General features: G+C 57.8%; 1 protein-coding gene across 5 annotated transcripts in view; it reads right to left on the bottom strand.

Moving 5' to 3' along the window:
- The window catches only part of NFATC1 (nuclear factor of activated T cells 1), a gene marked incomplete at both ends in the record, with an annotated part of 99,085 nt that overhangs the window by 56,705 nt on the left and 27,745 nt on the right, over positions 1-14,635 (bottom strand). For all 5 annotated transcript variants that reach the window (XM_082853148.1, XM_082853145.1, XM_082853149.1 and 2 more), the window contains one exon: positions 11,644-11,803. In XM_082853148.1, coding sequence (XP_082709274.1) covers positions 11,644-11,803 — 160 coding nt within the window. The remainder of the gene's footprint in view (positions 1-11,643; positions 11,804-14,635) is intronic.

Raw genomic sequence — 14,635 nt, forward strand, 5'->3', positions numbered from 1 at the left:
GCCCGGGTGTCTCGCTCTCTGTCTTCCTTGCAGAGAACTCACTATATGCTGCCCTGGCTGGTTTTCCATTTCTTTCTACGACATCCAGTTAGCAGCGCCCGCCTTGTCCCCCACCCCCCGCACTGTGGCCTCCCCGAGCTCTCCTCCGTCCCTGCGTTTGGGAACAAATGTCTCTTCAACCCAGAGAAGCGAGCGCCTGCTGTTTCACGTGTGGTTCAAATCAGCAGTGAACCGTTCATCAAAGCCGCGCTGACAAAGACCAGCTACTGCGCTGACTTCACTTAATTACGAGACGAAGAAGCACTTACAAATTTTCAGAGCTCAGGAGACAGTCCCAACGACAGGCCGTTCACGGGAGCCTCACAGAGCTCAGGAGACAGTCCCAAACAACACAGGCTGTTCACGGGAGCCTCACGGAGCTCAGGAGACAGTCCCAAACAACACAGGCCGTTCACGGGAGCCTCACGGGCACTCAGCAAGCAGAGGGCCAGGGCCCGCGCCACCCGCTTGGGGCCCCCGGGAAGGATGTGCCTGGGCGCCAGGCCGCTGGTGGGGCTGACGGCCGGGCCAGACGAGGGATCCAGGTGGCGCCTTATTAGGGCGGGGCCCCCGCAGGGTCAGCGGCTCCTTCCCCCCCGTCCCGTCTTCCGGCCAACAGGGTCTGCATGGTGTCGCAACTATGGATAGGAGAAAGCAGGCCACGAGCCAGGACTGACCGCTGCTGGACCGCAGCCCCCGATGAATGAATTTACAGCTTCAGGTGAACGTCCAGCAGCTCTGAGGCTCCCACACGAGCTCACCACGGGTGTCCGGTGTCTGTGGACATTCCAGAGCATTCCATAGCACCCGGTTAATATTTAACAGCCCGTGTTTGTCACAGGCTGTGTTTGTCAACGTCACCCTTGAGATTTTCTGGAGACAAGCAGGAGCTCCACGTAGGACAGGTGTACACGGACGCACACGCAGCACACACGTGCACATTCACACTCAGACGCGCACACACGCACGCGCTCTCCAGACTGGTCTGGAATGCGGTAGTTGGTTGGGAAGATCTCGTTTCCTGGCGGCGGCAGGAGTTTCATGCGTCAGGCTCCCAATTTTCATCGTTTTCGTCTGTGGCGTGTTTCCAAGCACCCGTGGATGTGCTCGTGGTCGAAGTGGTTCCTTCCTAGTAAAATACTCGAGCTTTCACACCGACCCACAGGTGTCCGGCCCACATGGACCGGATGAGTGTCTGACGGGCGTGCAGAGGAGGGGAGTCGGTCTCAGGCCTGCGGCTGAACCCGAGTGGCCGTGGTGAGCAGAGAGCTAGAGGAAGCGTCACGTTTGCTGAGAGACCCACCCGTCCACTCGCTGCCCTCCTGGCCTGCTGCGCCCCTCGCGAGGCCAGTGCAGAGCCTTTCCTGCTCTAAGGCCACCACACAGAGAACCTGCCAGGAGCCCCCCAGCGCCTGACGCTCATTTCAAGGTGGGTCCTGCTCACGTGGCTTAATTCTGCAGAAACAAGATGCCTCTCCTGTTTGAACTGAAGAGCTTTCTTCCTGTGTGGACACGGGAGCATCTCTACACACAGAGTTCAGTTAGGGGGGAACCAAGACCAGCTTGCCGGGTCCACCCAACTGCTCCCTGCTGGGGAGCGTGAGTCCGGTCTTTTGCCAGTTTAACGAACCTCCTAAGAAACCTGTACTCTGTGCTGGACTTGACCTACATTTTTAAAACAGGAAATGTAAAAATAAAATCAGAGACCGATGAAGAAACAAATTTTGCCTCTTAGCATTCCGTTTTGTGACATTTAATATAAGAATATGTAAATGAGTCTTTGGCTAAGACTGTCTCTTGTGTGGCCAAGGCGTATTCCTCCCAGCCCCCAGGCCAGCACATGGCCTGGCCGGGGTCAGACGATTTGAAAATGACAATTTCAGATCCCACGGGACTCACACCGGGGCCCTGCTCTGACGGCACATAGGATGCAGCGGACTGTGGGAGTAACTCTGCCTTTTTAAAAACATGCCATTTCAGTGAAAATGGGAATAGTTAAGGTTTAACCTGGAAGATAAACGTCTATTATTGAAAACATGAAGTTCATTTTAAGAGAAGTAATTTAAATACTTCACATATTCCACTGCATGGGTTTTCTGCCCCTGGCACGTTCTACTATCTGTCAAAATAATATTTATAAAATTACCTGTCATATTTTCTCCAAAGAAGATATACAGACTGCCAACAACCACATGAAAGAACGTTCAACATCATTAATCATTAGAGAAATGCAAATCAAAACTACAATGAGGTATCACCTCACACCAGTCAGAATGGCCATCCTCAAAAAATCTAGAAGCAATAACTGCTGGAGAGGGTGTGGAGAAAAGGGAACCCTCCTGCACTGTTGGTGGGAATGTGAATTGGTACAGCCACTATGGAGAACAGTATGGAGGTTCCTTAAAAAACTACAAATAGAACTACCATATGACCCAGCAATCCCACTACTGGGCATATACCCTGAGAAAACCATAATTCAAAAAGAGTCATGTACCAAAATGCTCATTGCAGCTCTAATTACAATAGCCAGGACGTGGAAGCAACCTAAGTGTCCATCATCGGATGAATGGATAAAGAAGATGTGGCACATATATACAATGGAATATTACTCAGCCATGAAAAGAAATGAAATTGAGTTATTTGTAATGAGGTGGATAGACCTAGAGTCTGTCATACAGAGTGAAGTAAGTCAGAAAGAGAAAGACAAATACCGTATGCTAACACATATATATGGAATTTAAGAAAAAAAAAAGTCATGAAGAACCTAGGGTAAGACAGGAATAAAGACACCGACCTACTAGAGAAGGGACTTGAGGGTATGCGGAGGGGGAAGGGTAAGCTGGGATGAAGTGAGAGAGTGGCATGGACATATATTCACTACCAAACGTAAAATAGATAGCTAGTGGGAAGCAGCCACATGGCACAGGGAGATCGGCTCGGTGCTTTGTGACTGCCTGGAGGGGTGGGATGGGGAGGGTGGGAGGGAGGGAGACGCAAGAGGGAGGGGATATGGGGACATATGTATATGTATAACTGATTCACTTTGTTATAAAGCAGAAACTAACACACCACTGTAAAGCAATTATACTCCAATAAAGATGTAAAAAAAAAAAAAAGTAGACAGAGAAGCAAAAGAGAAACAATCACCCTTCATCCCATCACCTAAAATAAATCAGTATTTTGAACGCACACACATACACAAAAATAAAATAAAATAAAATAAAATAAAATTACCTGTCATAACAATGACCTCTCTTTGCTTCAACCTAAACTGAACAAAATGTGCTATTCCATTTTCAAGGTGTAAGACCTGGTGAGTTTCCTACACATAAAAATGTTTGTTTTTAGCTGCTCTGCTCACCTTCGCACTCGCACGGCAGGATGACGGGCAGAGGGAATGACTGACGCCAAATTCACTCGGTGCTGAAATTCCCACAGCGCAAGCCCACAGTGGCAGGAGCGTCGTACAAAGGACCAGTTAATTGAGGGAAATTACTTTCCAGTAAGTTTTGAGATGGGACAAACATACACCGAGCAAGAGATCCTCGTGCACAGCGCAGCAGGCAGTTTAAAGGGAAATCACGCGTTAACCCAGATGTAAACTGTCCATCTTTACACAACACCCAGAGGGACTCTGCAGGAAGGAGGGAATCAGCACACAAGCTGCTCCCGCTTCTTTCAACCCCAGCTTCTCCAGCACTGGATTAACTTAGAGACTGCGTCGTGTGAGCTTTTGGTCTCCAAAACCACAGGAGAGCTTTCCCCACGGGGCGCCGCCCGCCCCCCACCCCACGCCGGCCCGGGAGGGAGGACGGGCCCAGGGCAGGCGGTCAGCTCACAGCAGACCAGACCTCAGGCGGGCAGGGCCAAGGCTGTGCTCCTGAGCCCTCCTTCCCCGGGACGGCCTCTCTGAACTCACTGGAAACACTGCACGACGGACGGGGCAGTGGCCACCCCCAGGCATACGGGGTGGGCAGAGGGTCTGGCCCTTGGTGTTTATCACCAGCGCCCAAAGGGCGGCCTCGGGCAGGGCCCGGATGAGGGCTGACGGAGGCGCTGTGTGGGCCGAGGGTGCTGCCTGCCAGACACCCACATGCCCACGCGACGGTCACTGGCCTGCCGTCGGGCCAGCCCTGCCCTGGCACCAGCTGCTGCTGAGGGGACGGCCACCACCGCCAGCCACGGCACGATCATGAGTCCCGCTGGGCGGGGCCCGGCCCACAGCAGGGCCGAGCTGGCTACCTGTGCTGACCAGAGCCCAGCGTCCTGTGCGGGAGAAGGAGACTGGGGCCACGCCGCCCCACCCTCGAGCGTGCAGACGGGGTGCTCGCGGCTCCCCAGCTGCGTGCGGGGCAGGGGCAGCGCTCAGGGAGCCAGCACACCCCAAATCCAGAGCGCCCCCCGGAGACAGAGCCGTCTGCAAAGCACAGCAGGAAGGGGTGCCCAGGAGGACCTGGACACGGGATCGCTGCCGGGAGCCACCCACCTGCGAGCCGGGCGTAGACACTGGGCCCCAGAGCTCGGGCCGGCGTGCCCTCCGTGGCTCTCGTCCTCCTTCTGCCCACGGAGGGCAGGCTGCGCAGTGGGTGCACCTCCCTACGTCCCTGTGCTGGGCGGTGCCCCAGGAGGACGACGCCCAGAAGACCCTCCCTGGGGAGAGCTTGGCCCGAAGGCGAAGGACAGGGTTCTGCACGGGGCAGCAGGCCGGGGGCTGCCAGCGGGAGGGAGACCCGGCCCCGAAGCAAACGAGGCGGGGATCTCCCACCGGGCCACCCCCCAGCCGAGGGCACTGGGCATCTGTGACTCAGCCGCCCGTGGTACGGCCCCCAGGAGACCATGGAGCCCCCAGTGAGAGGGGAGGGCCGGCCAGGGCCACGGATTTTCCTATTTTGTCATTTTTATCAAAGACAGTGGTTTCTCACCATTATCTCTGTTACACCGTCTGGCACCCCCCACCACCACCACCTGCACCGCGTGTGAGTGTTCTGACAGCTGCGATGGGGCCGGAGTGCCGACGCATAGCTCTGAACTGCAACGGTCCGGCACATGGCTCCGCCCTCAAAAGACACCAGGAAAACATCCTGGGATAATGCAGAAAGCACAGCAGAATTATGGAAGGTCATCAGGGGTTCTGTGCCCGAGGCGACTTTTATTCTAGAATTCCCGCAGCCTGGAACACAGAAGCCAAAACTCTTGAATTAGAAGATTTTTGGAGGCTGACGATGTTTATTGCTCTGAAAAGGTTTCCACTGCTGAGCTACTCGCGGACTTTATCCCCCAGTGACTGTATCGGCTGCAGGAAAACTTGAACTGCGCTGTCCTCAGTTCTGCTGCCCAATGAAACTCTAAAACAGGTGTTTAAAAACCGATGTGCTGTACCTGAGATTGAGTGTCTGTGCCGTGTGTCAGCAGACAGCAGCAAGATCCCAGCTATGTTTCCTATTATTATCACTGGCAATGACTCCACTGAACGCCTCACCGAGACCACGCAGGCACAGGCACCTCTCTGCTTTGGCAGGAACGTAAATGGCAAACCCCCCGCTCGGTGCCCTGAGCTTCCGCAGAGCCCACTGTGTCGTGGGAACAATGGCAGCGGCTCCCGCGACACAGGTGTGTCTACAAAGAGTGAGACCGTCCAGGCCTGTGTGCGCGGCCGGCCCAGAGGGAAACGGCCACCTGCCCGGACGCTGCTGGAAGAGCAGAGGGCAGCTGTCCGCTGCCCAGCTGCCCCATAAAAGATTAATCCGCCCCACGGGCAGGTCAGCGGCGTTTGGCTGCCGGACGACTGGGGTCCGGGCTAGGGTCAGACCTGCGTCCGAGCGCTGTCTCAGCTCCTGGGGTAGGGGGTGGGGTCTGGGCTGGAGCAGGGCTGCTGCTATAGGGCAGTTCTGACCCTCAGCTCCTCACTGGGCCCAAGGAATTTCTTCCACTAGCATCTATTTCTCTGGCTTTTGTGAAAACCTTGGCTTCCAGGTTAACGATCCTGTCTCAATCCGGTTTCCATAAGAAAGAATGGAGCAAAGCTTTGGGTAAAACAGAGCATGCCGCGGACACCAGATAAAAGAAAGCACTGCTGTGTGTCCGCAGTATTCAGACACCCCCAGGAAGCCTGCTTCTTGAAAGGCTGATGCTTCTGGACCCAGGGGTGCGGGGTGCTACAGGAAATGAAAAGTGCTAACAGCCGACCGGCTGATTGTAACGATCTGGAAAGAATGGCTGGTTCCTGGCGTGTTCCTTCCTCGGTGTCAGCTCGAACGTCTTACATAGTAGAAAAATACCTGTCCTGGCCTACGGCGGCAAACGTGAGCCTCAAAGCCGACCCCCCTAAAGAGAGGCCCTGCACCACGCAGGGCACCAGGCCGGGGCCGGGACCCCCCTCGGGCCAGTCACCCGGCCTGACAGGGGTTACACTGGTCACTCATAACTGACAGGAACCCAAATTACAAACCTAAAGTGCTGTTTAGGAATTGACAGGCCTCCGCCGAGTCTCACGTTTCTGCGACCTATTAATTATTCACACAGGCCTGGCCTCCTGCGTGACGGGCTAGATGCTATCGAGCAGGTTATTTTGGTAACTGGGTAAACAGAGCTTCATCCTTTTGACCCCTGGGTCAGAGATCGTGACGACCCCCAGCTCACTCCCCCAGTCCCCATGGGGCGGCAGGAACCGGGGACCTTCCCGGAAGGGACCTCTGCTCTCGGGACAGGGGACCAGGGATGCAGCGCAGCGGGCAGGGAAGAGTGACGGCCAGGCCTGGTCAACAGCCCAGGAGGGTAGAAGGGAGCCGGGGACACAGCAGGAAAGAAAAGCAGAAAAACGAAGTGCACAGAAACGGCCTCCTGGAGCTGCAGTTTTCTCTGCGGAGGCAGAGGGGACACAGGGACCCCTTTGGGGACGCACACTCTGAGTTAGCAAAAACACACAGCCCGACGGCTCTCTGCTCTCCCTCCCCAGGGAGAAGGTGGGGGACTCTCCCTCCTCAGCCCAGACCCACTGACGGCAACGGCAGGGAACCAGCTGCGGCTGCCGTCCAGGCGCTGGGCGCGGACGCGGGGCGGGGTGCCAGCAGGATGGGCTGGGAGACTGGACGGAAGGGAGGCCCCAGACGCACCCAGAACACCTGGCCCCGGGGCGAAGGGGCCCCGCACTCATCCCACCGGAGAGCCGCTGTGAGCCCTGCAGCTCAGGAGACACAGAACAACGGTGTGAAGCCCCCGCTCCGACGGCTCCGGGTCGGTCTGTCCTGCCGGCACCGCTGGGGAAGGCCTTTGCATCCCCGTCGGAAGCTCTCGGGGCTCCTGCATCTTAAACCAGAGAGCGGCCCATGGATTTACACACACACGCGGGGCGCTGGTGGCAGAAGGTCTGGACCGATGACAAGAGGGGCCCTGGGCGCTGGGAGCCAGGACACTCCACCCTGCCCCCAGCTGGACGCCTCCCGCCCGGGAGGATTCTGCGTGTGTCTGAATCCTTTGGCAGTAGGGGAAAAGGTACAATTTTAAAGTTCAGGGAAACCCACACTCCCTTCCTCCCTGGTCCCATCATTACAAAGTCAGCAGAGGCCAGCACAGACCCGGGGCCCCTGGCGCTCGCTGTGGCCGCATCACACGCACACCCGCCGGTGGAGCCGGGGGCCTCAAGGAGGACGGCCCGCACCCGCCCAGCTCCAGCCCGCCCAGCTCCAGCCCGCACCCGACAGGGCCATCACAGCAGCCTCGGGGGCCCAGACGCGCCCGCCGGGCACACCCACCAGGGCCGTCAAGGACTCTGGAGAGTCTGGGTGGTGGACGGTCTGGAACGCTCACTCCCGGCACCAGCCCCCGAACGATGCTGGGCAAGCCCCGTACACATCTGTGTCCCCAAATGAAAACGGGGACGAGACCACGTGAGTGCAAGGTCCTTTCCTAATCGGAAGTTGCAGCCTGATTCTGCCTGGAAAGAAGGTTCTGCATTTCGTCGCGTCTCCTAGACTCAGAGGAGGGGCCGCGGAGGTGGAGGCAGCTCCCCCTACGTCTTGGATGCCCGGGAAATGCAGGAGTCCTCCCTGGGCCTGGCAGGGCCTGTCCTACACAAGGCCACTGCCCCTGACTTCACGACAAGCTTGGGGATGCAGAAGCAAGTCGATGAGCTGGCTGTCCTAGGAGGGCAGCAAAAGCCCCGGTGCAGGCCTCCTCTGAGCTCCATGTGACAGCGGCTCCGAGGGACGGCCTGGATGCCCGGAACCAAAAACCGGCTTCCCTCTGGCCAGCTGACCGCAGAACGGCCAGTGGGAGCGGCTGTCTTCAGCATGTGGACCAGCCTGCGGCCGAGCTCCGGGGAGCCGCGGTGTCGGAGGATGTGCTAAAATAACTCGCAGCGCAGAATAAAACTCTGCGGTTACTGGGCTTTCACGGCAACCGAGAGCTTTCTGTTTTCATCTGTTTTACAATTGTGTGCAAATTCTATTTTTATCCAGTTTGTGCTCCACTAACTGAAAAAGAAAACAAACCCCAAAGCCCCTCTTTTTACCTGCTCACGTCACCTTGCACACAGACTCCCTCTACCGCAGACAGATCAGAGAAGTCTCCAGTCCTAACCCTCTTGCAGGAGGAATGCTGATAGAGGCTGACATTTCTGTTGGGCCTGGTTTCCTCTCGCGGTTCAGCTGTGCAGCAGGGGGAGGGGCCTTCATTCTGCTTAAACCCAGAAGCAGCCTCTCCCATCCTGCCGTCACTGAACTCGAAATAATTTTGGAGGATTCACTCTTAAGGCATTTCCAATGCGGTTTCAAGTTTCAGAATTCCTCCACGAGTCTCAGTCCTTTCCATCTCGTCGACACTGAGAGATCAACACCGCCCTGCGCCCAAGACACCTGCCCGGTGGGAATGGGAGCACGGCGCTGGGACCCTGCAGGGGGTGGGTTCCTTGGGCTCCCAGAAGAGGCGGGGCACACCCTCGTCCCCAGGGCCACAGCCACCAGGCGAAGGACAGGGACGGCCCCCGCTCAGGGCCTCAGCCCCGCGCTTTGCATCTCCTGACAGGAGTGTCCACGTGGCACGGGGCTCCCTGCCCTCCAGGGCCAGCGCCCCTCGCCAATGTAGTTGACAAGAAACGGGGGCTCTGGGCCATTATTTCTCTGCTGCTTTATTTTAATTTCTCCTTATTGAACAGCCTACTTCCTCACCTTTGTAATGTCTTTTCCATTCAGCAGCAACGTACTTTCTTCCAGTGGAAACCGCAGCAGGAAGGGACTTAAACACCGTTCATGGACTTGGCTAAGCGTTATCCGACCTGCCTCCGCCCGGAGGGGATCTGAAAGGGCCGCCGGCCGCTGGGCGCTGCTGAGCCCGCTCTGCGTTTCCCAAGTTAAGCGGCCAACCAATACCAAGTGGGTATTAACCGGCGTCGAGCGCACAGCCTCCGATGTCGCCCTAACGTCACCCCGCAAACTCCAGGCCCTGAATGCCGCGTCGGCGGACCGGCACTTGTCCGCGCCCTCCTGCCCTCGCAAGCTTTATTTTTATTTATCTAAATGGAATCAACTACAAACACGGGGTGCCCTGCTGCTTCCCCTTCCGGCTTGCACCATTCCCTAAATGACAGGGTTGGGGAGCGGACTGGACAGGCGGGGGCGTAGCTAGATGGGGGAGAACCGTCTCCATCAGCGCCGTACGGCTGCAGTTCCGGGGCAAGAGGGCAAGCTCACGTCCAAGGGGACGGTCACAGGTCACATCACAGGGGTCTGGTGGGAGACGCTGGGCTGATGAGGTGACACGTGTGACCAAATGCCAACGCCTGCAGGACAGCCTGTCTGCGAGCTCACCTTTACCTCCTGGGCTGGAGGGGAGAGACAGGTTTGGGATGGCGGGCGCGGCCTGGACACCAGCTCTGAACACGTTGACTCTGACGCCAAGTACACCCATCTCCCCCGGGGTGTGTGAGGCCGGGGTGTGTGAGGCTGTGGCACCCGGAGCCACACCGACAGAGCCCCGCCGGCTCCCCATGAGGCCGGAGCAGCCCCTCCCCGATGCTGCCCCGGCCCCGACACCCCACGGCATGTCCCCGCTCCTCCTGTCCCCAGCTGAGAAGCAAAAGTGGCGGGTCCCAGCCGGCACTCCAGGGCCCAGTGGGGCGCGTGGGCCAGAAAATCGCATCTCTGAGGGACCCTGGGGAGGCTTACTTTGGGAACCACCGCCTCAAAGGGTCCAAGGCTTCAGAGAGGAAAGGATGGAGTCTTTAAAAGTAACCTCTGAAAACCCCAAACCAGAGGCAGCAGCCGTGCAGACGGACTTCGCTGCCTTGGACAAATCTTAACGTGGCCCAAGGAGACCTCGGTCGAGGCTCTGTTGACGGCCGTGGGGAGACGTGCTACAAGGATGGTGGCCACATTTGGGGAAGCAGCCCCAGGAGGTGGGCGGCCACGGCCAACGCAGGAGGGGAACAGCGGCTGCGGGCAGAGCAGGGCTGCACGCTCTTCCCATCTGTCCCCATCTGTGACCTGGGGGATGGGGTTAATTCTGAGCAGAGGGCTGGGCAGAGGTGGGCTCCATTCCCCTTGGGGCTGGAGAGGGCAGAGGGCCCCTGGATTCGATTCTCTGACTCTCCCCAGAGCAGGGGCGCCAGGAGGAGTCCTCTGCCCGTCCGTGTGTGGCGTGCACGGCACCCAGCGTGTGGTGTACGCTGTGGAACGTCTGCAGCAGGAACGATGGACAAAATGCAGCTGGGTTAGAAATCGAGGGGGAGCTTCTCAGCAGAAGCTTCAGTCCTTGGTTCTAATAACCCTGAACACTTATTTCTACAGATTTGTTAAAGAAAAGGTCCTCAAAAATAAAGCACTTTTATTTCAAAGGTATATTTCTTTTCTTTTAAATTTTCCTATTCCAGGACACCTTAAAACGAAATAGCACCAAGGTCAAGTCTACTAAGAGGTCTAGACAGCAGCCCCCAGGCCACACTGCCCACTGGCCACCATCCAGGCAGCGAGATGGACCCTCAAGGTGGCCCAGGGCATCTTCTTGGACACACTGTCTCCCCTTGGCTTCTCTCTTCCCTCCTTCCCATCTGTTCTGAGTGGAACATGACTGCTCAGGGACACATGGGGATAAAGGGCATTGTCCACCGGGACAAAGCAGTAGCCGGGCTGCACCGAGGCCCCTCATTACCCACCAGGGGACACAAGCAAAAGCTACAGCCATTCTGCCCCCTCGGTGAGCAAAGGCTTGCTGGCAACACCCTCCGGGGAGCCCTCCCTACCCCGCCGGGCTGGCCACGCCCCCACAATCTTCAGGGTATCGCCTGCTCCGCCAGAGCAGTCCCACCGAAGAGGAGCCTCAGGAGTCACGAGTGCAGCTGGTCTGTGAGCTCCAGAGGCAAGCAGAGCTTGGCACCTCTATGCCATTGTATATTGTACCATTGTACCACTCTATGTATTGAGGAGAAAACTGCGGCTTGACTGTGCATAAAATATTTAGCTAAACTGGTTGGGAGATGAGAATATTTTTAAAAAAAGACAGAAAATGAAAGGCGCTGTTAGCTGTTACCGCAAAGTGGCCTTTGGATTAAACCAGCCCCAGCTGCTGCCCCTGCAGCAGGGACAGGACTTGGGGTCAGAGCAGAGCGGATACCTGCACACTGGGGTGTCCTCCGGCCAACGCCTTCACGGCCCCCCGGCTCCCCTCCGTCTCGTAATGAGCTCTGTGGTGGGACTTGGGCTGCACCTCGATCCTCAGCTCGTATGGTCCTGAGTGTGACGGCAGCTGCCAGTCGAGGGCAGGGAGAGACGGGCTGAAATGGAACACAGAGCATTAAACATTCATGCCACGCTTCCCGCAGACCACAGACCCACCTAAGACCCTGGGGCCCTGGGAAGCAGCTCATCCTGCCGGGCTTGTATCTGAAATTCCCATCGATAAGGATAACGGCCTGACACAGCCAACGGCAACCCGATTGTGATGGACGCCCAGAGCCTTGTCAGGCCTTCATGACGAGCTTCTGAATAAGATGGAAACATTTTCCCACACGACCTTAAAATATTTTCCTTCCTTCACGATAGGCCTATAAATTATTTAACCTCCCTAATAAGATAGGTTCCAGAATTAAAGACCTTTTCAGAATCACAGTTCTATCAGCCTGGCCTCAGAACTGGGCGGCCTGGCTCCCCTCCCCTCTGTCCCACGCGCGCTGGCTGCGGGCAGGAGTGAACCGTCGGGGGTGCCGCCAGGCCCCTGATAAAATGGCGGGGTTGCGGCAATCTCGCCCAGCCCCCTACATCCCGTGCTCCGTGCACGACAACTGGGCAGCCGCCCACCCAGGGCACGAGTGAGCTGCAGACAAAGACCACAGAACCAGGGGAGCGGCCCTGGGGCCCAGGGCAGATTTGCAAGGCGGGTTTGTCACTTGGAGGCTGAAGAGGGGAGAGGGGAGTGAGCCGGGCCCCGCCCGAGGGGTCCACGAGGCCCACGACAAGCTCAGATCTCTGGGGCACTGACAGTCTCACTGTACAGACGGGAGATGGAGGCCATTTGCCACCTGAAACCAGGTCCACGTGAGGCCAAAGGTCCTGCTCTCCCCACAGAACATGCTTCAGGGTCCTGCCCTGTAAAAAGACAAAAGGCTGACCCCCAAAGCCGCAGTCCACAGGCAGAGGCCGCCAGGCCCTCGCAGGAGCCGGGGCCTGGCCCACCCCCTGCCCTCCTACAACGAGCGCCCAGTGGGGGTGGGGTGGCTCTTGGTCCCCACGGTGACAGCCCCTCCCCCTCCCCTCTCGGATGCAGGACCTGACCCAACAGAGATGCTGCTTGTCAGACCTCAGAGTGTCTGGAAGCCAAGCCCGGGCCGGCCAGGAGGGCTGCAGAGCGGGGGCAGTGTGAGGACCCCCTGCCCCGCAGAGGTGGACGGGAGGCGCCCAGGCCTCGCCCTCCACACACGGCACTGAAGGTGCCCTTGCTCCCAGAGTCTCCGCCATCTGGGCGCCACTGTCCCCTCGCCCCGCTCCGCCTGTCGCTGATGTGTCCGTTTCCGCGCATGCAGCAGAGACCGTGCGTGCCGGCGGCGTGTCTGGGACAGGTGGCTGGGAAGGGTGGGTTTGTTTAGAGGCCCAGACACACGGACGCAGCGCTCGTGGCGTCTCAGCCTGGAAGGAGTCGGTCCACCACTTCCCCGAAACGTCCCCCAGCCTCTCCGCCTCATCTCAGACGATGAATCAGGGTGATGTTTAAAACACAAAACAATAGATAGAATAAAGGTACTTCTTGAAAGGAGAAAAAGCCCAGAAATCAGCTTGAATTGGAATCAAACATGTAATTTCTAAAAAACGTGCAAAATACTCCTGGAAAGGACAGTATATTTCCGGGCATTCGTGGTTTTCTAGTGACGGCAGAAACGGAATCATCTCGCCACGCACGTGCAGGTACTGCTGACTCAGCTTTGCGGGCACCCTGTCCACCCTCGGGTTCTGCAGCCCCGCCCGCTGGGCTCCTCTGAGAGCACACGGCGCTGCTGAGAGCCTGGCGGGACGCAGGCCGCGCACACCACATCCCACTATAAAGTGTTCACTGGGTCCCAGGGACACCGCCAGCCCCGATGCCACCCGGGCGGACGGGCCTCCCAGTGGGCCTGAGCTCGACCTTCGAGCAGCAAATCAAAGGCTCTAACGTGAGAAGAGGCTGCATCTGTGTCGACGCAGCGAGAAATTTAAAATCCTAACTGGAATCCACCGCAGATACAGTGAAGTGGGCGTGTCCAACAGTCAGACGCCAGTGGAGGTGGGGAAGACCAGCGCCCCCCGGGGGCCAGGACCTCCGTGCAGGCGCGGACGCTGTTTTGGAGTGTGTCCCTCAGCCCCCGTGTCCACCCTGCTGGGCCCTAAAATCATCGTCTGCATGGGAGGCCTTCCAACCCTGGGAAGCCCCTCCTCCAGACTACACGTCGGATTCCAGGACCAACTTGCGCTTGAAAACCCTCTATTCAACGGCCAACCTAAACCCAGATTTCTTAGGAAGCGAGACCGCAGGCGGGTGGGATGCTCATCGCCCACCCGCCGGGCCCCCGTCTGCTGTCTACATTTTGATTCCACGTCAACAAGATGCCCCCCGCCCCCCGGTTCTCACTAAGTACAGCCTCGGAAAACTCAAGACGACGTGACCAAGAAGAATGGGACGGACACGTGTGTGCGCGGAGACTCCGAGATGCCCAGACTAGGGAAACGCCCAAGTCACGGGCTGAGCGCAGGAGCCCCCCGCCCCGCCCCCAATGCCAGGTGGCTTCTGAGAAACGCTAAACAGCATCGAACGGGAGTTCTCCCGGTGGGCGGGGCTCCGCGATGCGTTCAGCAGCCTCCCAGGCTGCGGTGCGCAGAAGCACTTTCTTGACGCGTTATCAGCGACACATGCGGCCACACCGCCAGGACGAAGGACCAGAGAGCCACGGGCTTCGAGCGCGAGGCTGGCCCTCGGTAACTAGCATCTTACGGGAGCTGCCCCGACCCCCAGACACACCGCCCAGCTCAGCACACCCCACCCGGAGGGAGCGGACCACGTCTCCGTTTAGAATATCCAACGTACTAATCTGTCCTGTTATCTTATACATACTGTTGATCTAAGTGAAAACACTGTCCTC

This window comes from Leucopleurus acutus, assembly GCF_964270905.1.
Source record: "Leucopleurus acutus genome assembly, chromosome: 13".
Lineage (NCBI taxonomy): Eukaryota > Metazoa > Chordata > Mammalia > Artiodactyla > Delphinidae > Leucopleurus > Leucopleurus acutus.